Genomic DNA, 22205 nt, shown 5'->3' on the forward strand with positions numbered 1-22205 from the left:
GTGGGAACGGGAGGGGAGGAGGGAGGGGCTTATGGGGGGATACAAAATGAATAAAGTATAATTAATAAAAGTTAAATGAAAATTAAAAAAAACTTAAAAAATATTTTTCATGTTTATATTTCAGACCTTTATCTTCTTAGAGAATTATTTTAGAAAGTCAAGACTTAAGCCAGGTGGAGGTGGCTCACACCTTTAATCTGAGCACTCTAGAGGCAGAGACAGGCAAATATCTTAGTTCAAGGCAACCGTGGTCTATTGGAACGAGTTCCAGGACAGCCAGGATACACAGAGAAATCCTATCTCAAAAAAAAAAAAAAAAAAAAAAAAAAGAAAGAAAGAAAGAAAGAAAAAAAAAAGCCAAGAATTTTTTAAGTATTCATGTTGAAGTCTTTTAAATGACTACTTTGTAAGCAACTATTTCACAACATTTTATGCCCTATATGCATCTGTGACTAGAAGTATGCACAGCTGTGAACTTGAACTTTACATGTGCAAAAGCTTATCATGGTAAAGGCATGTAAGTCTCCTACATGGAAAATGATGACAAAATGCTCTGGTCATTAACATCAGGTTTCCTCAGCAGCTGTATATGCCTGAAGGAAGGACAATGACTGCAGCTGCAGCCAGAGGCAGCCTGAACAATGGTCCCAGAAGGCCAGAGCACAGTGCCCTAGCTTCTACATTGCCCTGGGTCAGGCTGCATAGCTTGAGTTAACCCTGGTGACCCTGGATAGATACAAGGCAACACCCAAAACACAGGGCAATACCCTGGATGATAAAGAGGCACAACTCATGGAGTTTGTGCCTTATGGGGAGCTAGTAAGGAAACTCCTCCCATCTACAAAGCCATACTTAACCTTTTCAAAGAACAACTGCTACAAATGAAGGAATCTTCTCGTGCTGTACTGGGACTTGTTAACATTTTTCTTCAGTTTCCTTAGCAACTGACTCCAGAAATCAACTGAACCTGTTTAAAATGGGTAATGCTGGGCCTCCAGAGGTCCTGGCCACCCTCCAAAGGAAGGTTTCACTACGTGGGTGGTGTAATGCTAACTTCCTAGTGTCTTCAAGACTTTTAGACTCAAAAACACATCTGGGAAAACTACCATCTAATCCTGTTTGGCTAAATAGGCATTTTGTCACTGTATGAGTTTCACTTGTACACAATGGTTTGTTTTGTTTTGTTTTGTTTTGTTTTATAACTAGCACAGGTCCCGAATAGGTAAGAGATTCAACATGTTGATCTTCAATGCTGTAGACTTCTTCTACCAAACCAAAGACTCTATATTTCCCTTTAGAAGTAAAAGTTAAATTAATACATAAGAGGCTTCCGTCTAGTTCTTTTGGGTAAATGAGGCTACTTGTTACTGGCTCTTTTCTGTGTATATATGCCTCTTTACTGTACAAGCCTTGTAAAGATTGGTAGGCATTAGATCTTTGTAAGACTGTACCCAGGCCATGTCAGAAACATACGTGAAAACATTTTGTGTAACGTAAAAGCCGTATTGTGTGACTTGGGCTAATGGAATGCCTGTAAGATAGGAGCCCGCCACTGAAAGGGTTAGACTAACTTTGTAACCTATATGTCTTCTAAAGCCTATAGTTTTGAGTTTTAGGTCCAGCTTAAGCTAAAGCCTCTTAGTACCTTTCCAGAGAGTGAAGGAATGTGATCCTATCTGTGAGGACAGATAGAAAAAAAGGGCAAGCAAGCAATGACCTTCACTCAGCAAAAAGAGGACCAGACCCTTGTCCTTGAGATAGCATTTCTTAGTAACAAACCTAGACTTCTTCTGAGTAGCTTTTGACCTCCAGCCAAAAGTCTGTAGCCCCTAATCTTCAAGGATGAGCTAACCACCCCACCTTCAATTGCAGCTGCATCCACACTTGGCAGGACTGGCCAAGCTTGAGCACCTAAGACTAACCAATTATCTTACTTTATAACTTCCTCATTCAATCCTAAATTGCCAAAACTGCAACTTCAAATTTCCCGCAATTTTTCTTTTAAAAACCTAAAGGCCTTTGTCTCCCGGTGCCACTCTTTGCTGACCAGCAGGGGTGACTCCGTTGTACAATGGTTAATAAACCTCTTGCTTTTGCAATGAGTCTTGGTCTGGGGGAGTTTCTGGGAAGGGCGCGATTGAACTCCTGAGCAGGTCTCACACCACCAGCCACCTCTAATAAGACATAGAGCTCCCAGGCAGGATCCGATGTGTTCATGAATGGCCATAGGACAGCTTAGATGTGAGCCAAGACCCAGACAGGCTTTGATATGTTAAGTAACCAACCCTAGGGGGACATTGATAGGTTAGTGAACCAGCTCCAAGCTGTGAGCCCTGATAGTACAAAGTTACTGGACCGTTCCACCAATGCTGTCCTTCTGGCCTATCATAGCTAAAGGACATCGTGGCAGACATGGCTTGAGCTTGCAAGCTTCTAAAACATTCTTCAGTGGAACCTGTAGGAGCATTTTCTGCCCAACCAACAGTCTCCTGCTTGGTGAGATGTCTACTTAACTTTTACATCACTATATCATAAGGAATGTTTGTGGGAATAAACTGGGCATGACTGAAAGTCAAGTCTTGTGTGGACATCTTAATTGCCTCCTAGCCCACAGGCTGTGCTCTCTGCTCTTCGTGTTTGAATTAATCAGTTTTGCTCTTGCCGGCTATGTTTTTATAAAACCTTATAGCTGCTAGTATTTTATGGAAAATCTCTGAAAAGACGATCAAGTCAGACCAACCAGGACAAATCTAACCCTGGTTACTGTCAGTCCAAAGGAAACTCAGCTTTCCCAAATTCTAAAAAGCAGAGGGGATAAATGTCTATCTGTGGTGCCTATTAGCACATGCTGGCCTCCAGGACCACTTGCTATCACAAGTACCTGTTACACATTTTGAAGTCCACGCTAACATCCTAGCCCTTCTCACTTCTCCCTCCCCTAATCTTCTGTGGTTCACAGGCTTCCCTCCCTACAGCTACTCATTCTTCTTCTAACCCTATTTTCAATATGCTCACTCTCTTTGTCTTCCTTTCTCAGTCTCTCTCTTTCTCTCCCTCTCAGTTTTCCTCCTCTACACCTCTCTGCTCTCCTATCCTCTCCTTTCCTCTCTGTTCCTCTCTGCCTGTCTGCTCTGCTCTGTTCCTGTTGTTGGCCATATTCAGCCTACTTTTTTCTTTACCCTCTCTGGACTCTTCTAGACGTCCCTGGCTGTTCTCTCTGGCGTATCTACAACAAAACCCTCCTACTTACCCATACCATAGAGTGGTCATGTTGTCAGTTTATACGGTTACCAGGGACAGTGGAAAACAAACCATCAGAGCTTAATTGTGTCTTCAGGGAACATTGTGCAGAGACAAGGGGGAAAGTTGTCAGGATTGAAATGGAGTCACACTGGGTAGAGGAGTGGCTGGTTGTAATCGCACAATTTGAGAGGGCTGGAGCAGGAGGAACAGAAGCCTGAGGCCATCCTCAGGCTTTCCCAGTCGAAAGATCCTTAGTCAAACAACAGAATGGAGTCATTTATTTCAGCCTTCTAAAATAAACTAAAACCAAGAGTTATGCAGAAATGGTTCTTAGCGTGGGAACCTGACACTGCCTGAGTGTATTCTAACCTTGGGTCCTACTTGTATTCCTTTTGTGATTTTGTTCTCAGTCACAGGTGTATTTCACCTCAACACTGGGGTGTTTTTTAAAAGAGCAGAGAGGTAGGTAACGGACCTGTCAGCCTGGATTGAACATTCGAAGGAGACAGTTGTGTTCCCTTCTTTGGCTATCAGCTGTTGAAAGAAAGGATTCCAAGCAATTGTTCCCTTCCTGTCTCCTGCCCCGAGTCTCCTTCAGGGAGAGGAAATGGCTGAGCCTGGGGGCATTCAGAACAGGAATTTGTCCACTGGAGAAAGATTTACAGCCTGGGCGATGAACTTGACATTCCATCAGACTGACTTGCTGGAGACACTTGGCCTTGGGACACTGATGGGTAGGGGGCCACTCTTTGCTTGACTGTTTAGTTGGGTGTGTCCCTTGCTCTCTTTTCACACCCTACCTCATGTCAGGACCTTGGTACAGGGACTGGGGGAATTGTTGCGTCTCTTTGTCCCTCTTTCCAGGGCCACACTGCACAAATCGCCTTTTTCTGCTTTTCACTCCTAACTTGGCTCCCTTCATTGACTCACTGAAGAGTAGAGGTCTGAGTAGGATTTGTTGGGGTCACAGTGAGTGACCTCTAAGTCTGGTAACGATATGCCCAGGCAGCTCATAGCAGCCTGGGCAGGCCTGCCTCTGTTGCTTACACCTGCTGCACCAAAATAATACCATGTCTGTTCCGTAAGAGCATCGGCTGCTCCTTTTAGCTCTCAATTCCTAGCATCCATCTGAGTACCCAACACACGGGAGATCCTTGGGTATACATTCTCTTCACCATAAAAGCTCACTTTCCTCCACTGTGAGGTGGTTTCCCTGAAGTATCCCAGCACCTTTGGAGGGTCTAAAGTGGCTCAAGGTACTCTGCTTTCGAAGAAACCCCACATCCCTGTTTTGGCTGATATGGGATTGCAGCCTTCAAGCACTAATGGCCTTATCCCAATGTTAGGGTCCAACTGAGCCCTGACTAAACTACAGACTGTTGTGACAGAAGCAGTCAGAAGCCTGGCCCCAGCAGCGCCTGCAGCCAGGAAAGGCTCCCAGCCCCCACCTCAGGCAAATTGCTCCAGTGCTCCAGCCCACAATTTTCTCTGGAGCTCCGGATTGGTCCTTGGAGCCACAGGGCTGTGAGAGAGCCTGTATATATATTCCTCAGAGGAAAAGGCTGCCCCAGACAGTGTTGAAGTTTTCAGAGACCCGATCAGCTGTTGAGAGGTTCGTGCTCAAGGCTGAGGACCCAAACCGCTTGCCAAGATGTGTAAGGGACTGGCAGCTCTGCCACACTCCTGCCTGGAAAGGTGAGAACCGAACTTCTTCCATGCAGGAGCCTGTACTCAAGGGACTATAACCAGAGGCACTGTGGGGTGGGGGTGGTGGGGGCGTCACACTGAGATAAAACAGATGATTTTTGATAGACTCGGACAGCCTCATCTGTGGTAGCCCAGAGACTTAGAAAGATCTGAGATTACCTATGCATCATTTAATACACAGAATGTTATTTCCTCCCAGAAGATGCTTATTCTGTAGGTGTGTGTGTGTGTGTGTGTGTGTGTGTGTGTGTGTGTGTTTTAGAAGGATAACTTCTAACACCAAAGAATAAAAATATCTGAGTTTGAATTCTGGGTCCCCTAATTGTTACTTGGGTAGCTTTGAGCAGTTTTTTTAACCTCGCACCTTCCACATCTGTAAAGTAGAGGTGAGAAGCCTGTCTACCTCACAGGCTGGTTCTGAGGACTGGGTGAGTGTGCTCATGTGTGAGAAGGGCGCAGAAGAATGTCTGACACAGTAGAACTGTGCGAAGAGTGACCTTTATTCAGATCTAGAGGTGCAGCGTGAGGGCTCTGCAGACAGGTTTGCTCTGGGGTAAGAGGGAGCTTCCCATAGTCCCCAGTGCCCCGACTTCATTAGATTAGGAGTAGCTGCATTGCTGAGCAAAAGCAAAACCCCAGGAAACAAGGTTTGTCTGTCACCTGGAGTTCCCCAATACATGGTTTTCCCTGGACTGTGGTACGGTCTCTAGAGAATCCTACGTCTAAAGTAAACACCTTACTAGAAATTTAACCCAACACTCCACGTGATCTGGGTAGGTAGAAAGGTCATCTGCTCTTTTAAGGAAGGAATAGATCTGATTAGATTTACTTTGACCCCCAGTCATTAAACAGAGTCAAACTGATTCTTGCACAGTCCAATCCTGTCCCTAAAGGCCAATGTTTGTCTAAGAAGGTCATATTGTTCAGTGGGCCATCAAAAACTTACCTTTTTAAAACGCCACTTTTTTTTTAATGATTTCTATCATGGTAATAAATTTTAAGTGATTTTTTTTTTTAAATAAAAAAAGAGTAAACAGTGTAGCCTATCTCCTGGAGTCAAAAACACAGGTATTTTAAATAGATAAAAGTAGAAGAAATTTGTAGCAGTAAAGTCTGTAGTAGCTAGCTAGCAACTCTATTAGCCATTGCACCAGGGCTGGGAACTGTTGATCACCTCCTCTATCTCCCCCCCGTAACACACACACACACACACACCTCGTCTATAGAAAGCTCCAGGAATAAGCAGAGTGCTGAGAGGCATCCCAGCTTCTCTAAAGACCAGTTGATACATTTTGGCCTCCTATCCAGCGGTGAGAGTCATGTTGACTGGGCACAGCATGGATGCATGGATGCCTTTAACCCACGTGGTATTTGCACATCTTAATGCCATGGACGGATCTGAACTCATCACACTGGTGGACAGTTGACGCCATCACTGGGACAGTCTGCAGGGGTTTGGGCATCTTGCCATTGTTATGTCTTGCTCTTTGTTTTTATGTAAATAACACACAGTGTTTAGAGAGATACACTGATGGGATTTTTGCAGTTATTTCTATCACTGTCATGTATCAACAGTAGAACTTATTTATACCTACATTTGTCGCTTATTCACTAATGCTGGGACTTCCTCGTTGGGGGTTAGTGTTACTGTTGCTGGAAATGTATACACTCGAAGCCCACCAGTTGCTGATAGGCTAGTGACATAATTGAACACATTGTAGACTAAATAATATTCAGAACACAGTAAGCTAATAATAGACAGGGAGATCACTGAGAAACTATGGATTCTTGCTGATGAAACAATTTCAGTTATTTCAAGCCTGTATACATCCCTTAGGCTTCTAGATGTCAAGCCATTTGCCACACACAGGCCGGTGTCCCGCAGGTAGGAAGGTAAATGAGAAGGCGCATCACTGAGTGCAGTCCAGAGGAATAAATACAGAGTACTAAAGTACAAAGGGCAATCCTGGTTGGGCCTCAGAGCCTCTGATGTTTGGGGAGGACGTTACAAGGGGTTAAGAAAATGATGTTTAACCAACCTTACAGAGCGAAGAGTCAGGCAGCTCTGCGTAGATGTGAGGAGCGCCTCGAAGGCCAAAGGGTCAGGCTGCATATCCAGACATGAAGGGAAGAGGGGTACAAAATGTTTGACCAGTGTTAATGCACTCTGTACCAAGTCTCAGGCAACACTTAATTTGTTGTGTGTCCACTGAAAGGACCACCATTAGTTTTCAAGGTCCTGCCTCTTAAAAGATTCCACCACCTCCCATTTGCACCTCCTGCAGACCAAGCATTTTGTGTGGATCTTTGGATCTTTGGGGAGACGTTCAAGATACAAACCATACAGGGCTTTTAGTAGGTGGTTCTTCCAGGACCCCTGCCCTCACTGTGAAGTGTCTTTCTTTCATGTTATGCCATCTGTAATGTGATCCTCACCAGGTCAAAGGTGATACAAGGACCATGCCCCCAAATCTGCAGATCCTGCAGAATTGGATGCTTCAGGTATTTTGCTATCACGTCAGAGAACAGATGAATAATGCCTAACCCAAACTCCTGACTCTGATAACTGAGGAAATTTGCTTGAAGAAAGATTTTTTTTTCCTTCTTTGCCTAAATGAATTTTAAAAAGACAATCAGCATCTGGCACATAGTAGTCTCTTGAAAAATACGTTCCTGAAAAAGTTCTCGATTAATGGATAGTAGCTGGAGACAGGGCTGCCCATCATCAGCCTGGCACTTTTCTCTGCTTTCCAGGAGGCTTGTAAAGAACAAACATTAGCAGTGATATGTTAGGTCACAATGGGGAAAAAAAGAGCATGTTTCTAAATAATGAGGTAATGAAAGTTTCCATGGGGGGGGGGGGGATTTAGTAGAAAGAAGATGAAAGGAAACCCAACATTGCTATAATGCAGCAGAAAAGCTTGGTAAGCAGAGGGTGGTTTTTTGTTTTTTGTTTTTTCCCAGGATGACAAGCATTTGGCTTTTGGAATTTAAGGATCTTCATGGCCTGACTGTTTCTCTGGGAGCCACCATCACAGCTCCTTTCACAGCTTCTGTTCCCTGTGTCCACTGATTGCCTCCTCATAGCGTCTTTGTCACTTAGCCCGGGTTATGCTGTCAGATCCCAGAAGCTTGGTCGAGAAGGGTCCTTGGAAGGTCGTCTAATCTCTTTCTCCTTTTCTAAGAAGAACTACAGATTACAGAGAATAGATGATAATAAAAATCAAGCTTATTTATGTCTCTTGGGCCAGTGTTAACGGCTTGTCCTGCTGGCTGGAGAGAAAAGGGGTGAAACTTTAATTAATCCAGGCAGGATCAATCATTAGCAACAGGAAGCAGGATATGAATGAAGGCCAGCCAATAACGGGTTCCTGTGTCTCTTTTTCCCTTTAAAGTTTTAATCAGTTCTCAGATAATGTGCTCTGGACCATATTTTAAAGACAGAGTTCAATTGCAAGAGGATAAAGACAGTAGCAGCCTGACCCTCTGGCTGCCCCAGAAGGGACAGGATAAAGGAAGATGTAACTGCAGTGCAGAAAGTTAGCTTTGAAGTCTGTCCCTCCTTCTGCCTTAGCCCTGGAACACTTACAGGGCTGTGGAAGGAACAGAGACCACAGTCGTCCTCTTGTGTCCTTCCTGGGAAGCTGAGGAAGACTTGGCTCTCTCTGAGCTTCATTTCCTCATCTGAAAATGACTATTTAATCTTGTTGGAAAGAAGTGCCACAAAAAAGAGCAGCCACAAAACCCACTAGGTGACAGGCATCACTGGCGGATGCTAACAAGTAATTCCCCACCACCCTTCCTCTTCTCTGTGTGGCAGGCAGCCCTGAAAACAGTTTCTAATCAGTTATGTGTCGAAGTCTTCGATGGACATTTATTTCACTCACAGTTGCTCACCTTCCCAAAGCATTCTTCCTGTTTCTCCTTTTTAGAAAATACACTGTGCGTTCGGTATAAAACATTAGAAAACTCATTTTAAAAACATGGTTGTTATTCAGAAATTAACAGTAGAGCTCTTTAGCACCTGGAGCCATTCAGGAAACATCTAGTGACGAGTTTTGCTGTTGGACTGTTTGGATGAGGGTCCAAAACTTGACACGCTTGGGGTTGTGTCTGTCAGGTCTCATCGTCAATACCACACCCTCACACCTCCCATCATTTACCACATTTGCACATGCAATGTAGGAAGCTATGCTTGTAGTCTAGGTGGGAAGCAGGAGGAAATCTTAAACTATAATCTTGGCCTTTAGTAGCTAAGGGCCAGTCCTGAGCCCTGTCCCTCAGAATCTCTCCCTTACTTACAAAGAGACTGCATCAGGCATGTTCCCCTATACTCTCTCTAGCCCTATACCACATTGGTATGGTGAATTTGGACTTTACGTATTCCTATTTTATTTTATTTTAATTATTTTCTGCCCCTAAATCCAGTCACATATTTAAAAGCTGTAGCCATTAAATTTTATGAGATGTTTACCTGTCCATAGAGGTTTCCGTAACCTAGATTTTTTTAAAAAATGCGTCTGTTGGTAGTTTTATGTGTGTATATAATGGGCTTTGATCATACTCACCCTGTTACCCTGTCTCATCTTCTTCCCACTCTCACTGAACCCAGTCTTCTACCCAAACAAGTCTCTTTTCTACTTTCCAGTGGTTGTTTGCTTATTTGCTTTATGTGTGTGTGTGTATTTGTGTATATGTGTGATCCATGCAGTTTAATTGAGATTGATTGTAGGAGCATGTATAGGGGTTATTTACTGTAGGTGCATCTTACATGTACACATACACACATAGATACACACACACTCACCTGCCTACACACGTACCTGCACACACACACACACACATACTCACACAGGATGGGGGAATTGGAATTGTGTCTTTTCTGAAACATCAGTGGTCTAATTAACCTAAAGGTCAGGAGCAGGCATTGTCAGCACATGCTGCTTGGGCTATTCACCTGGCATGGAGCTCTTAGAACACCCCAGGGCATTTGCTGGCAAGGCTTTCTACTGCTGCTGTACCCAGGTAAGGTAACCTACCTTTAAAAAGGAAACACGTCAGGGTTTAGAGGAGCGTGGCAAACAGCTTTGGAATACCTCAGACAGGTGCATGTCTTGACTAGCAAATGAGACTGAGGCCAATGTCCTATGCTCTCCAATTGCGTCCACGACACTTCTCACACCACACCGAGCTCGTCTGGACAGGTTCTCACTTAGATCCTGTAAGCCCCATCACGGTCCCTTTAGAGTCAGAGGAAAAGACAGAGCGTGAAGTAAAGTGCCCGTGACAGCATGCTACGCCCTGTTCCCAAGCTATTAGCGGTGAAGTGCGGACGGCTATTTCGGTCAAGCTGCGACTTTTGTTGATTTTGCATGTGCGCAGAACATCTGTTTCTTGACGAAGCACTCATCTACAGGACTCAAGAAGTTTGGAAAGAGTCAAGATGTTCCATCTAAAAACGTGGCTTCCTGTATTCTGGCAGCTTGTGTTAAGTGGGAGCTTATAAGGGACTCTTGGGTCTGTGGGAGTGGGAGCCCTGACGTGCGTTTTTGGGGATTGTCTGGATAATTTGGTGATCTGCCCCTTTCTGTGTTACAGGCTTCTAGAATCTTACGCCTGCTTCTGAGTCCATCAGGTCTAAAGAAAGTGTGCCACTTGAATGGGTAGATTAACACATACATTCTTGTGTGGCATTCTTAACGACTCTGATAAACGATGTATCTTCTGTCGAAATCGGGGATTTACTCAGACACTTAGGAGAAGTGAATGACTTTCTGTTACTGCATTTTTATTTTTGTGTACAGGTATGTGTGTTTGTGGTTTGTGTGTTTGTGGTGTGGTGTGTTTGAGTGTGTGTGTGAGTGTGAGTTCACGTATGCTCGCACGCATGCTTTGTGCGTGTGTTTCAGTGCTCACGTGAAGGCGAGAGGACAACTTGAGAAAGTTTGTTCTCTCCATCATGTGGGTTCTGATGATGGAGGTCAGGTTTTCGGGCTTGGTGGCAAGTGTCTTTACCCACTGAGCCATCCAACCATACCCAGGGAATAACATCTTTGCCAAAGATGATTATGAATTGGTAAGCTATTTTCCCATCTTAGGCAAATATATGTTTCTTTATTTCATCATTTGCATGTTACCCTTCTCCTCTCTCTGGCACCACTTGTGTGAGCCTCACTAAGGACATTCTCTGATTCCCTGTGGGCAGTTGTTGGATGTCTTAAGTGCCGTTGCTATCACAGAATGCCCGAGATTGGGCGGCTTGTAAGAAAAGACTCACCACTCTGTAGGATGTCTAAGAGCAGAGTGCTAGACTCTTGTTCTGAACCATAGCCCAGTGGTAGAGCAAGGTCAAGTAATTGCCTGGGGAAGGGCCAGAAGTAGAGAGAACGGTAGCCTTGCTGTGTGCAGTCTGCACTCAGAGTAACTAACCCAGCCCTGCAGAGCAGCATTCACCCCACTGATGACCTCCCCTACCCCCCCACCCCATATTCTCATCACCTCTCAACCCTGTTACTCTGGGTAATAAATCACGCTTTAAAGTTTGGAAAGGAGGAACCATATTTAATTCATAGCTGTGCCTTAAAATTGAATGCAATTTTGACACTGTTTACCTGAAGTTAAAGTCAACCTCCACAGGACAAGTACTCAATCCCATAAGAGTACCTCTGTTTCATCTACCCTGTGGACCCCAGAAACTCAAGTTGTCGAGCTTGGCAGCAGTTGCCTTTACCGAATAAGCTGTCTCACAGGCCCCAAATTGCCGCGTAATTGTCACCAGCACAGTCTCTATTGACCCCCGTTTTGCTTGGATGAAGACACTACGAAATCCTTGAAAATCAACTGTATCATGGTATAGTACTGGTCACATGGGGGGAAGGGGATGTTAGATGATCCAGCAGAGGACAAGAAGGATAGTTGATGTAGCATGCTCACCAACCCCTGCTCCAGCCTCACCGCCCAAACAGGGACATGTCGCAGGGACGTTCAGTCTGTCTCCTGTTGAAGCTGAGCATCTATTGAGAAGGCTCATGATCCGCCGTCCGTGCCTTCATCTCACCCTTCCCGCTGCTTTAGAAAACCAGTGTTGCCATTGCCAGTTCCGCTTCTCTTATACTCTGCCCGTTCTGTGTTGGGCACCAGTAGCTGTAGCATGTGCTCTTTGGCCTTGTAAGCATGTACAAAGTCTTCTATTCCAGTTCTGTGAACTACGAGTATTCATGTCTAACTCCTGCTGAAGAAAGTCCAGGTCAGACTCAGTGCCCTCCCTCATCAAAACCTGTCTGTCGCCTTCGAGACCACCAGCTTCAAGCTCACCAGGAACTGGCACAAAGCCATAGATAAGCCACTCATGCACAGTTTTGACCCTGCACTGCTCCTTTAGAGGGTGACCATATTGGTTTTCATAAAGCCCATTCACCTACTGTTGCTTAGAAATCAGATTTAAATATCTGCTCTACAATCCCAGGTAGGAGAGACATTCCCCTGTTAGATACAGCATCCATAACTAGTAAAGAAGCACAGTCTTCTTTCAAAATAACTAGAGACTCAAAAGAATTTTCTAATAGTCAGATACAGAGCTCCATCAGTCCTTCCACTAGTGTCCTCTGCCTATAATATCTGATGTAACTATAGTCCATTACCAAAACCAGGAAACTGGCTTTCTTAGGATTTGTTCTATCAGACCATTGTATCTTAAACTTTTCCCATTGTTACCCCAAGTAATTTTTGCATGCTCCTAGGCATACAGGCATTTATGCATACAAATAAATATTTGCTAGTAACATATAATGAAAAGTGAAATTTATTTTAAAATTAGTTGGTATATACATAACTTAGCATTAAAGACAAATGCAAATATGCATTGTTATGATATGGATATGCTTTTTAATTTTTTTATTTATTTTCATTTTTGTGTACATTGGTGATCCATTGCCTGCATGTATGTCTGTGTGAGGGTGTCAGATCTTGGAGTTACAGACCGTTGTGAACTGCCATGTGGGTGCTGGGGATCGAACCTGGGTCCTCCTGGGTCCTCTGAAAGAGCAGTCAGTGCTCTTAACCATTGAGCCATCCCTCCGGCCCCGCTTTTTAATTTTTTAATTTTTAAATAAAGAATATAATTTAGCCGAAAGAAAAGAAAAGAAGCACAGTTGCCTCACAGAGTTCAACTTTGGTAAGCTAACCAACCCTTAATTGTCTGTGTTCTTAGTCAAGCTGAAACGAACCAGGTCATCACCAGGGTGGTTGGGCAACAGGGTGCAGGGGCCACTCATATGAGGAGTTCTGGAAACTTACCTTCATGGTCATTTTTACCCCAGGATAGAAAGAAGAAAACTTGGGTCCTCATCAGGCACTTGGGCGTAGGGTCCCTGCCTCTTTGTCCATCTTTATTTTAACTTTTTTCTTTAAGTGATTGCAGTTATGGTTTCATTGTGCAACTGTCCAACAAATTTCTCTAAGTTTGGATAAGTAGAAGGGATTTATTTGGGACCTTTCATTTGGGTAGGTGGCGAGCAGGGCTTTCATTTACCATCTTCCTAACCCTTGCCGGTGTTATAATAGGACTTCAGTTCTTAACCCTCTCAATGTCTCTTTTTATCTATTCAATTCCTTTCTTTAAAAAAAGGATTTATTTCACTTTAAATTCTCTGTGTGTGTGTGTTGGTGTGTGTGTGTGCTCCTGCAAGCATGCACCCTCCTTTTTCATACAATGACCAATTTACAAAGGCCCCGCATTAAATTTATCACATCTGCAAAAACCCTCTCTTCCCCATAAGATATCCACAGCGCCTACAAGCCAAGATGGGGTTCCTTAAAGAGTCATTCATCAGGGTTCGCACAGATGTTTTCACTCATGAGACGGTGATCATCCCTCCTGTCTCCTGTGAGATGCTGGCAGGCCCCCCTCTGGCATTGCTGCTCCAGGTTCCCAGGCCTTTTTTCTTGGATGTGCTTTGTATCAATCCTGACTTTCATTTGCAACACGTGTTCGATTTACATCTTTCTAAGCTGGTTCAAGTCCCCACCCAGGCTAGCGGCAGGCCCTCATCCCAAACACTGATGTAATATCCTCCCGTGTTTGTCAAATCATGGCCCCTGGCTTGTGGCAGCTGAGTGACTGCCTGCCTTGTTCCTGGACCCTTTTTCCACAACAAGCGTACATCTATAATTTAGTAACAACTTCAGGTGTTTCTATTTTTCATTCTTCAAATCTGGGCATGGTGGCACACACCCGTAATCCCAGCACTCAGGAGGCAGAGGCAGGCAGATCTCTGTGAGTTCGAGGCCATCCTGCACTACAAAGGGAGTCCGGGACAGCCAGGGCTACCCAGAGAAACCCTCTCTTGAAAAACAATAACAACAACAATTTATTCTTCAGTCTTCAATGTATTAAAGCTATAGTAGAGATTGCATTGATCCCACTGAAATTTTTAAGAAGTGTTTTAGGAAAATATAAAGTTTAGGAATAACCTCTGAAGAGTTAGGACAAGGACAAGAAGAGACGGAGATCCTTGAGGTTCAAACAAACACCCTTTCTCACCTGGCATGCAGTCTCAACCAAATCAAGCACTGCCTAACACTGGTACTTCAGGAAGCTCTTTAGAAGCCCTGCACAGCCCTCCCCCTCCAGGGAGGGGCCGTACTCCCTTCCTTGAACTCCCACACAAAATTCTTTACCTTCCACACAGCTCTTAGCAATTTTGGGGGGGATGAGAGATAGAGCAAGGGTGGCCTCACACCTGTAATTCTACTGCCCTGACCTCTTGTGCTGAGCTCGCCGACGTGAAACACTGTGTTCAGAGACCATCACATCTTACCCTGCATCCTCAGATTCCCCTTTGGTTGAATAGTTAGTACTGAAGCTTTGGTAATACTCGTTTGACATAGACACCATCATGTCACTGTTTTACTAAAGAATAAATGCCTGCTCACAGTCAGAGAGTGAACTCTCCAAACTTCGGCTCGGCCCCAGGTATGCCAACTTCAAGTCAAGGACTCAGCAGATGCCAATAAGTCACCCCATCTTTGTCTCTATATAAAGGAGACGCTACCAGAAGCCAGAAATGTTTCTTATTAAAATTATAAAGTATCCCCACAGTATCTATTATAGACTATGACAAACAGCATTTGTTCCCTTACAGTGGGACAAGTAAATTATTATAAAAATGAATTTATGAATCAATAGGTAATTATTAAAATGAGAAATTATAAGCTGCTATTTCAATATTTTTTTTTCAGGGAAAGAGAAATGATCATTTAAATCTAATTCTAGCAACAGAAACTGTTCTTTGATTCCTCATTGCAGTGCCAATATTTTACTCAACAAACACCTTTAGTCATTTGGCAAATAGAAACATTGAATAAGACCTCTGATTTTTTTGAAGAAATAAAGCATCATGGGAGACAACACTGAGTTTGTGGAGTGATGGAAATCATCCTGGTATTTAGTAAGATCTCAATCTTGGTGAATTCTCTCTTTCTTCTCTTTTTTCTTTCTCCTTCATTGACCCTTGGCTTACTCTTTCGTCTTTTTTCTTTGGGATCTGCTAAATGAGTCTAACGTAGGAGCCATGCACAGTAATAAGTGTTTAGTCTGTGGACAGCACATGAAAGAATGCTCTGTAACAGCACATGAAAGAATGCTTAGTGGCTACGGGTACCACCAGTGTCCACAGAAGCTCTTGTGGGAACTTCACTGACCCTTCCACCTCTGGAACTCAAAATTTCCACAAATATCTATCTTCCACAACTGGAGGGCCATTTCCCACTGTCCATTATCTAGCTTCCAAATGGAATTACCAAAAGTCCGGAGTTGCTGCCAACACTGCTTTGAATGAGATGGGGAATTGAAGGTCAAAGGGGAACGAGCTGCTTCTGGCCTGTCCATCTTGCCCTTACACCGTCTCTTCGTTAGCCCCAGTAACCTACCCTGAGTGATGAATATGTCAGAGACAGGCCATAAAATCTTGGGAAATGTCCCAATTTTCATGGGAATCCTCAAGTAGAGAGTGGACAGAGCTTGGGAAAAACAATGCTATTGCAAAAAATACAACGTAAATCAACAGTACAAGGGGAGAGCTATTATAATGTGACTGCATTGTACTGGGCAGCCATAGAGGCCATAGAGGTCTTAGAAGAAGCAACCCCAATGAGGACAATGCCAGGGTACCCTCCATGCTTTCAGGGTTGTTCCGGTTGTGATGAGGTAGAGACTATCTCAAAGACGCTTACTTTAATGTCAGCCAAGCACATCCGTGTTGTGTGTATTCTATCTCCTTGTTCGGCACATTCCTATCAATGCACACAGACCATGGCAGCCAGCAGTGGTTCCACGGAAGTCTGACATATAGATTAGGACAGAATGAATATGGATCCTGTGTACCCAAGGCTATGATACAGACAGCAGTAGTAAGAATAAGACACATGAGTATCAAATATTGACTGTACACAAAAAGCTGCTGTAGGCACCTCGGTGGGATAGTTTATTACCCTCTCCGTGGATCTCCATCGCCATTTTGGTAGGCAAAGTGAGTTGTGATATTAACCTGGAAAGGCATCCTGCTGGGTAGTGGGAAGGGGAAGATACAGCCGTGAGGTATGACTCTGCTTTCATTTTCCACTCTACCCTAACAACTAAAGCAACTTGATAGGCTCAAAAGATAACAGATGTGTGTGTGTGTGTGTGTGTGTGTGTGTGTGTGTGTATGTTGGGGGGGATGATGAGAGGGTTTTAAATTGGTGTGTGGTCAGGGAGAGATGAAGAGAGTGCTTGCAAGAGAGGATGCGGGCACTTGGCATTGAAGAAATTGGGGGTGGAGAGTGGGGAACAGAATGGTGACAAGGGACATGGCAAGCCAGAGAGTGATTGAGTTTGGGATAGACCAGCAGCCCATACAACTGTGAGCAGGGTGTGTGGGGGAGTTGGCATGGGAAGGGAAGGATAGGGACATCGGGGTAAGCTGTTACAGGAATTCAGTTCTTTCGGACTGGTCAGTTGAATTGGGAGGCGGAAGGACACATTGGAAGAGTTTTCTGAAAAGAAAGAGCAATGCCTGTGACCAATCAGCTGCTAGAATGAGGAAGACAGTCCATAAGGATCAGGGGGTACAGGTTATGGGAATTAGGTGGTTGTAGTTACAGATGAAATGGGGTGTTGGGAAGGTATAGAGGTGAGGTAAGAGATGGTACCGCTCACAGCCCATGAAGACCTTGCCTCCTTGCTTTTCCTTTTATATGTCAAAGATGTGAAGTGTTCCTTACTCTAGTTAAAAGGTCAACAGGAATTTTATCACCTGTTTCCTTTCTTTCTTTGCCTGCCATCACTCTGTCCCCTGTCTCTCTTTCTTTCTGTGTGTCTCTGTCTCTGTCTCTCTCCTGACTAGACCAGAGAACTCAAATACTTACGATCATCCAGCAAACTGACTGGACTGTCAGCCTTCTGATAAAACAGATAAAACCTGATATCTGATAAAACAGATAAACCCTTTTTTAATCAAAGGCATGCTGTCACGGTGTATTTTCCCCTTATTGTCTATACACTCTAGGCATGTTCCTGAGCACAGGACTTTCTGTAATAACACTAGAAATTACGAACCCTGTAATTTGTGGTGTGCCTCAGTGGATGTGCCAGGCACTGAAAGAAATGCCTCACGTTCAGTAACTCATTTCCCTGTCATAAAAGATACTTAAAAAGCAGGTACAATTATTCTTGTTGAATTTTAAAGATGAGAGAACAAGCCAACAGAGTTCAAGAAGTACCCACAGCCATGTGTGTGGCAAGGTGGCTGGAGAAGTCTGAGACTGCCATATCTGCTGAGTCACTATGCTATTCTGTCATTTCCTTTGAGGAAAAGAAGCTTGTTTGGGGTTTTGCTGTGAACTTCCTGGACAGGTGCTCAATGCCCCGCTTGGCTTCCCTCAAGGAACAGCCCTTTCAGCGTGGACACTGTTGCTTTCAGTCCCATGATCTAAGATGAGATTCTCAGCAGTTAAGAGCAGATGTGTTCTTTCTGCCAAGTGCAAGGATGAGATTAAACAGTGTTCGATGGGTTGTTTGTGAGTGTGAAATGGACTTCGGATCTGGAGAGTGTCTTATGATGTCACTGGGATGGTTCCAGCTGGTCACATGACACGGTTATCCAAAGCAGCTTGCTGCTACTCTTGCCTTGATGGCTTTTCTTGGTCATGGAAACTTCTCCACATTTATTGTTCACTATTTCCATGGTTTCATCACAGTTATGGCTCATAAACTCTCCAAAATGCCTCCTGTTTGAATTTGAGCAGTCTCTCTCTTTTGCAGAAACACTTGTCTACTTAAAAAAAATACTTTTGAATCATGTTAAATGGACACTGTTAATGTTAAGTCCCTTGTTTGACGCTTCAGCATCTCTGGCAGTCACTCCAGGGTCAGCTGGTTAGGTGCAGGTATCATTTTCAGTCAAGCTACAAGCCCTGCTGCTTTGGTTCAGAATCACTACCGGCAGCATCTATCCATCCTTCCAACTCTGCAGTCCCACCATTGCCTTGGTGTGTGTGTGTGTGTGTGTGAGAGAGAGAGAGAGAGAGAGAGAGAGAGAGAGAGAGAGAGAGAGAGAGAGATGTGCAGCTCTGTTAGCACGGGACTGACTAGTTTTAGAGCCTGGTAGTATTGTGGCCATTTGTCCAGGGGAGAATATCTCTCTCTCTCTCTCTCTCTCTCTCTCTCTCTCTCTCTCTCTCTCTCTCTGTATCCTCTTCTTTGCCCTGTTCCCCTCTCCTTTCCCTTCTCTCTCTATTCTCTATTTTGTTTTGTTTTGTTCTGTGTCTTCAACACTATTTTGGGGAACAAGCCATAATGTCTCCTTATGGAGAAGTTGCTTACAGAGAAGAGAGACTGAAGTGGCACACAGCCCTCCATCATTGTCCACCCTTGCAAAAGCTCAGGGTTACAAGTCCTCAAGTCAAAGGACTATGAGGAGCCAGAGCTGGCACCGGGAGGCACAGCTGTTAAGTGAGTAGAAGTGGGGATGACAACAACTGTGGTAACGATGACAACAGCAGTGCCTGGCACCTATGGCATGCTCCTTAGGTACCAGGGGCCTGACCAGCCTTTACTGTCTTTACCTCTTGATCGCCTCCCAGAAATACCTTACATCATCTCCTCATTTGTCCTAGTACACAGCTCAGTTGTTGATGTGCAGGGACACACAGCTTGTGTAAGGTCACTCAGACAGTACGTGGCTACTGGATCTGTCCAAGACCAACTCCAGGCTAGGCAACCTGTTATACTAGGGGTTATTTGTAGGTTGTTGTTTATCAACAGCTTCACCATCAATGTGTGAAAGCACGACCACTGTACCGACTGTGAAATCTCAGGGAACGCGTCCCTTTTGAGCAAACAACCTGATGTAAAGTGTTTATAGAATTCATCCCACAATAGCAGCAAAGTCCCAGGGGTCTGTGTTCTGCTTGCCCCTGTATGAAGGGTTCACTAACCTGCAGGAGATCTGCGTCGAGATTCTAATGTCCTTGTGGCCAATATCAGGCCACAAGAAACCCCACCTCAGTGACTGGACATGGGGCTAGGCAGGGATCAAGCCACAGGAACCATCTCTAGGAACAAAAGGTTAGTTGCATCTTTACAAACTTGGTTTAACATGGGCAGGGGTCCACAAATAGGCTCACCAGTCCAAATCTGAGCATCACTCCATGACTAGAGAGAAACTTTTATCTAGTGCGCTTGTGAAAAAGTCATTTCTAACAAACATTTTGCTAACCATGATGCTTTTTTTCTTTTTCTTTTTTTTTTTTTTTTTTTTTTTTTTTGAGACAGGGTTTCTCTGTGTAGCCTTGGCTGTCCTGGACTCACTTTGTAGACCAGGCTGGCCTCAAACTCAGAGATCTGCCTGCCTCTGCCTCCCCGAGTGCTGGGATTACAGGTGTGCACCAGGCTCACAATGATCTTGGTCAGGGCAGCAGGAACTGGTACAGATGGCCCAACCAGAGCCCGAACTTTCTAAAAAGATTCCTGATCACCCCTGAGAGAAGGTCGTATCTGATCAGAGCAAATACCCAGTGACCTGCACTGCAGCAATTGTAAGCAGATGAAAGTGTAATAGCCTGGCATCTCATTGTTCCTAGTCCTTTTATTCCACAGAGGATTGCCTTCCACCTAGAGGTGTGTGGTGTGTGGCAGGCACATAGAAAAGAAACTGCTTGTTAGTCTGTTAAGTAAAGAAGGGAGGAAAAAAGGAAACTGCACACAGCTCGTGTTTTAATTGGCACTGGGGGCTTATTTTTATTTTAATTTTTTTCAAAACAGAGCCTGAAAATAGCCTGTAAGTCACAAAGTAGGCTAGGTTGGCCGGACAGTAGGTACCTGAGGACCTGCATTTCTCCGGCCGTCCTGTACTGGGATTATAAGCACATATCACAGTACCTGATAACTGTTTTTTTTAAACCGAGATTCTGGATTCTTCATGCTTGCAAAGTGAGCATGGTATCATCCTGAGCTCCTCCCCAGTATTTTGTCTCAATTGCCTGTGAGGGCATCCAAATGACAAAAGCTTGGGGACAGCTGAGGGAAGAGCATGAGCACAAAAATGCCAATTGCTGTTATTAAGTCTGACAGGAAACAGTGTGACGTAACAAGGGCTTGAAAGGACATAAGTGTGTTTTCTATAAATATGCCCTATTTGACAGCTGGCATTGGCAATTCCATTTTTTTTTCAACCATCTAATAGTTCAGAATGTCGTTTACTATAGTAGTCACATGAGTTCTGGGAGACAGGTGTCATCGCCAAAGTCACATGAACAACGAAGACACTGTATTTGTTGCCATCTTTCTTCACCTTCTACCGAGGGATATTTTGCACAAACTAACTCTGGGATCATTTGCCTAAGGTTCCATATATAAATTATGAAAATCAGGTAAGAAATTAGGTGTATATTTTAATATACCGCACTGAGTTAGAATGGCTGAAACAGAAACAATGGGTAAGGTTTGTGTTTGTTTGTTTGTTTGCTAGACGGGAAGTAGTGGATGTTAGAGTAATGGACTCTTTCTCCATCCAAGTGGCCCAGCCCTGCCCTCTCCCCAGTCTTGAGAGTCGATCTTGATTTTAAGCAGTCATGTTCAGAGGATTACAGGGAGTGGAGGTAGCTGAAGATGTCAGATAACAAGCATTGATGTGTGTGTGTGTGTGTGTGTGTGTGTGTACGCGTGCATGCGTGTGTGTTCGTGCACATGCATTTCCATGGGTATTTACTGTGTTTTTAGGAAACAAGAAAATACACGGTCTTTTCACCTCTGTGAAAGAAGCCCTACGGGGTTTCCTTAGCGAGATCCAGGGTTCTGTCTACAGCAAGTGTAGCTCCTGCTTCTTCGTGGCCAGCAGGGGGCATCTGCACCACAGATTTGGGTTGCATTGAGTTTCCTGTCCACGGATAGATCGAGTCTTTTGGAAAACAGTTTTGAAACCGCCGCCCTACACAGCCCACGCTTCCTGCCGAGTGTCTTTGTTCTTGGGTGTTCTTGAAATGTGTCTGGGGTCCAGAATTAAACCTCCCTATGATTGCCAGGTTTGTTACAGCACAGGACCCTTAACGGCCCCTCTGTCTCTAACAGTGTGATGGAGTTGTCTCCTTATGCTCAATTTCTCTCATCTTTAGAATATCCCCTATATAACCGGTGTGAATAACTGAACCTATGTTCCACTTAAGCCCCGCTCGCCAGGTTTCTTCCCGCCTTCCATTTTCTTCTTTTTCTTGGTTTTATTTTTGGTGCTGGAAATCTACCCAGACCCTTGCCCATGCCGGACAACCATTCACCGAGCTTCAGCCTCAGCCTAGGCCCCTCACTTCTGTATTGTCTGCTTCTACTTTAAAGGTAGAGACAGAATTCAGTCATTTTATGGCTCTTGCGGTTCTCTAGCGGCTTTGTGTCTCTCCAGTCATACCAGTCAGTTGTGATTTTAAGCAGTCATATTCAGAAGATCCCAGAGAGTTGGGGGTTAGCCAACGCACAGTGGGGTGGTGTGTGTGTGTGTGTGTGTGTGTGTGTGTGTGTGCATTTCCATAGGCATTTATTGCTATTTTAGGAAGCAAGAACTCCTATCATCTCTTCAGCCTTGCGTCCCATCAATATTTTTCAGCGATGGTAAAACAGCTACTATGTAGTTTATGTGGCGTATAGATGTGCCCTTTGGAGTTGTTCCAAAATGTCATCAGGGCCAGAAACATCATCTTAATCCGGGAAACTCCTACACTCAGATCCT

At 44.4% G+C, this 22205-nt stretch overlaps 1 protein-coding gene across 1 annotated transcript in view; it reads left to right on the forward strand.

Moving 5' to 3' along the window:
* The first annotated feature begins 4785 nt into the window (after positions 1-4785).
* Rgs5 (regulator of G protein signaling 5) overlaps positions 4786-22205 on the forward strand; it is a 44164-nt gene continuing 26744 nt past the window's right edge. Inside the window, exon 1 of the mRNA XM_021640622.2 lies at positions 4786-4938. Within this exon, the coding sequence (XP_021496297.1) occupies positions 4895-4938 (44 nt within the window). The 5' untranslated portion in view covers positions 4786-4894. The remainder of the gene's footprint in view (positions 4939-22205) is intronic.

Source organism: Meriones unguiculatus, chromosome 11 (genome assembly GCF_030254825.1).
Source record: "Meriones unguiculatus strain TT.TT164.6M chromosome 11, Bangor_MerUng_6.1, whole genome shotgun sequence".
NCBI classification, from domain to species: Eukaryota; Metazoa; Chordata; class Mammalia; order Rodentia; family Muridae; genus Meriones; species Meriones unguiculatus.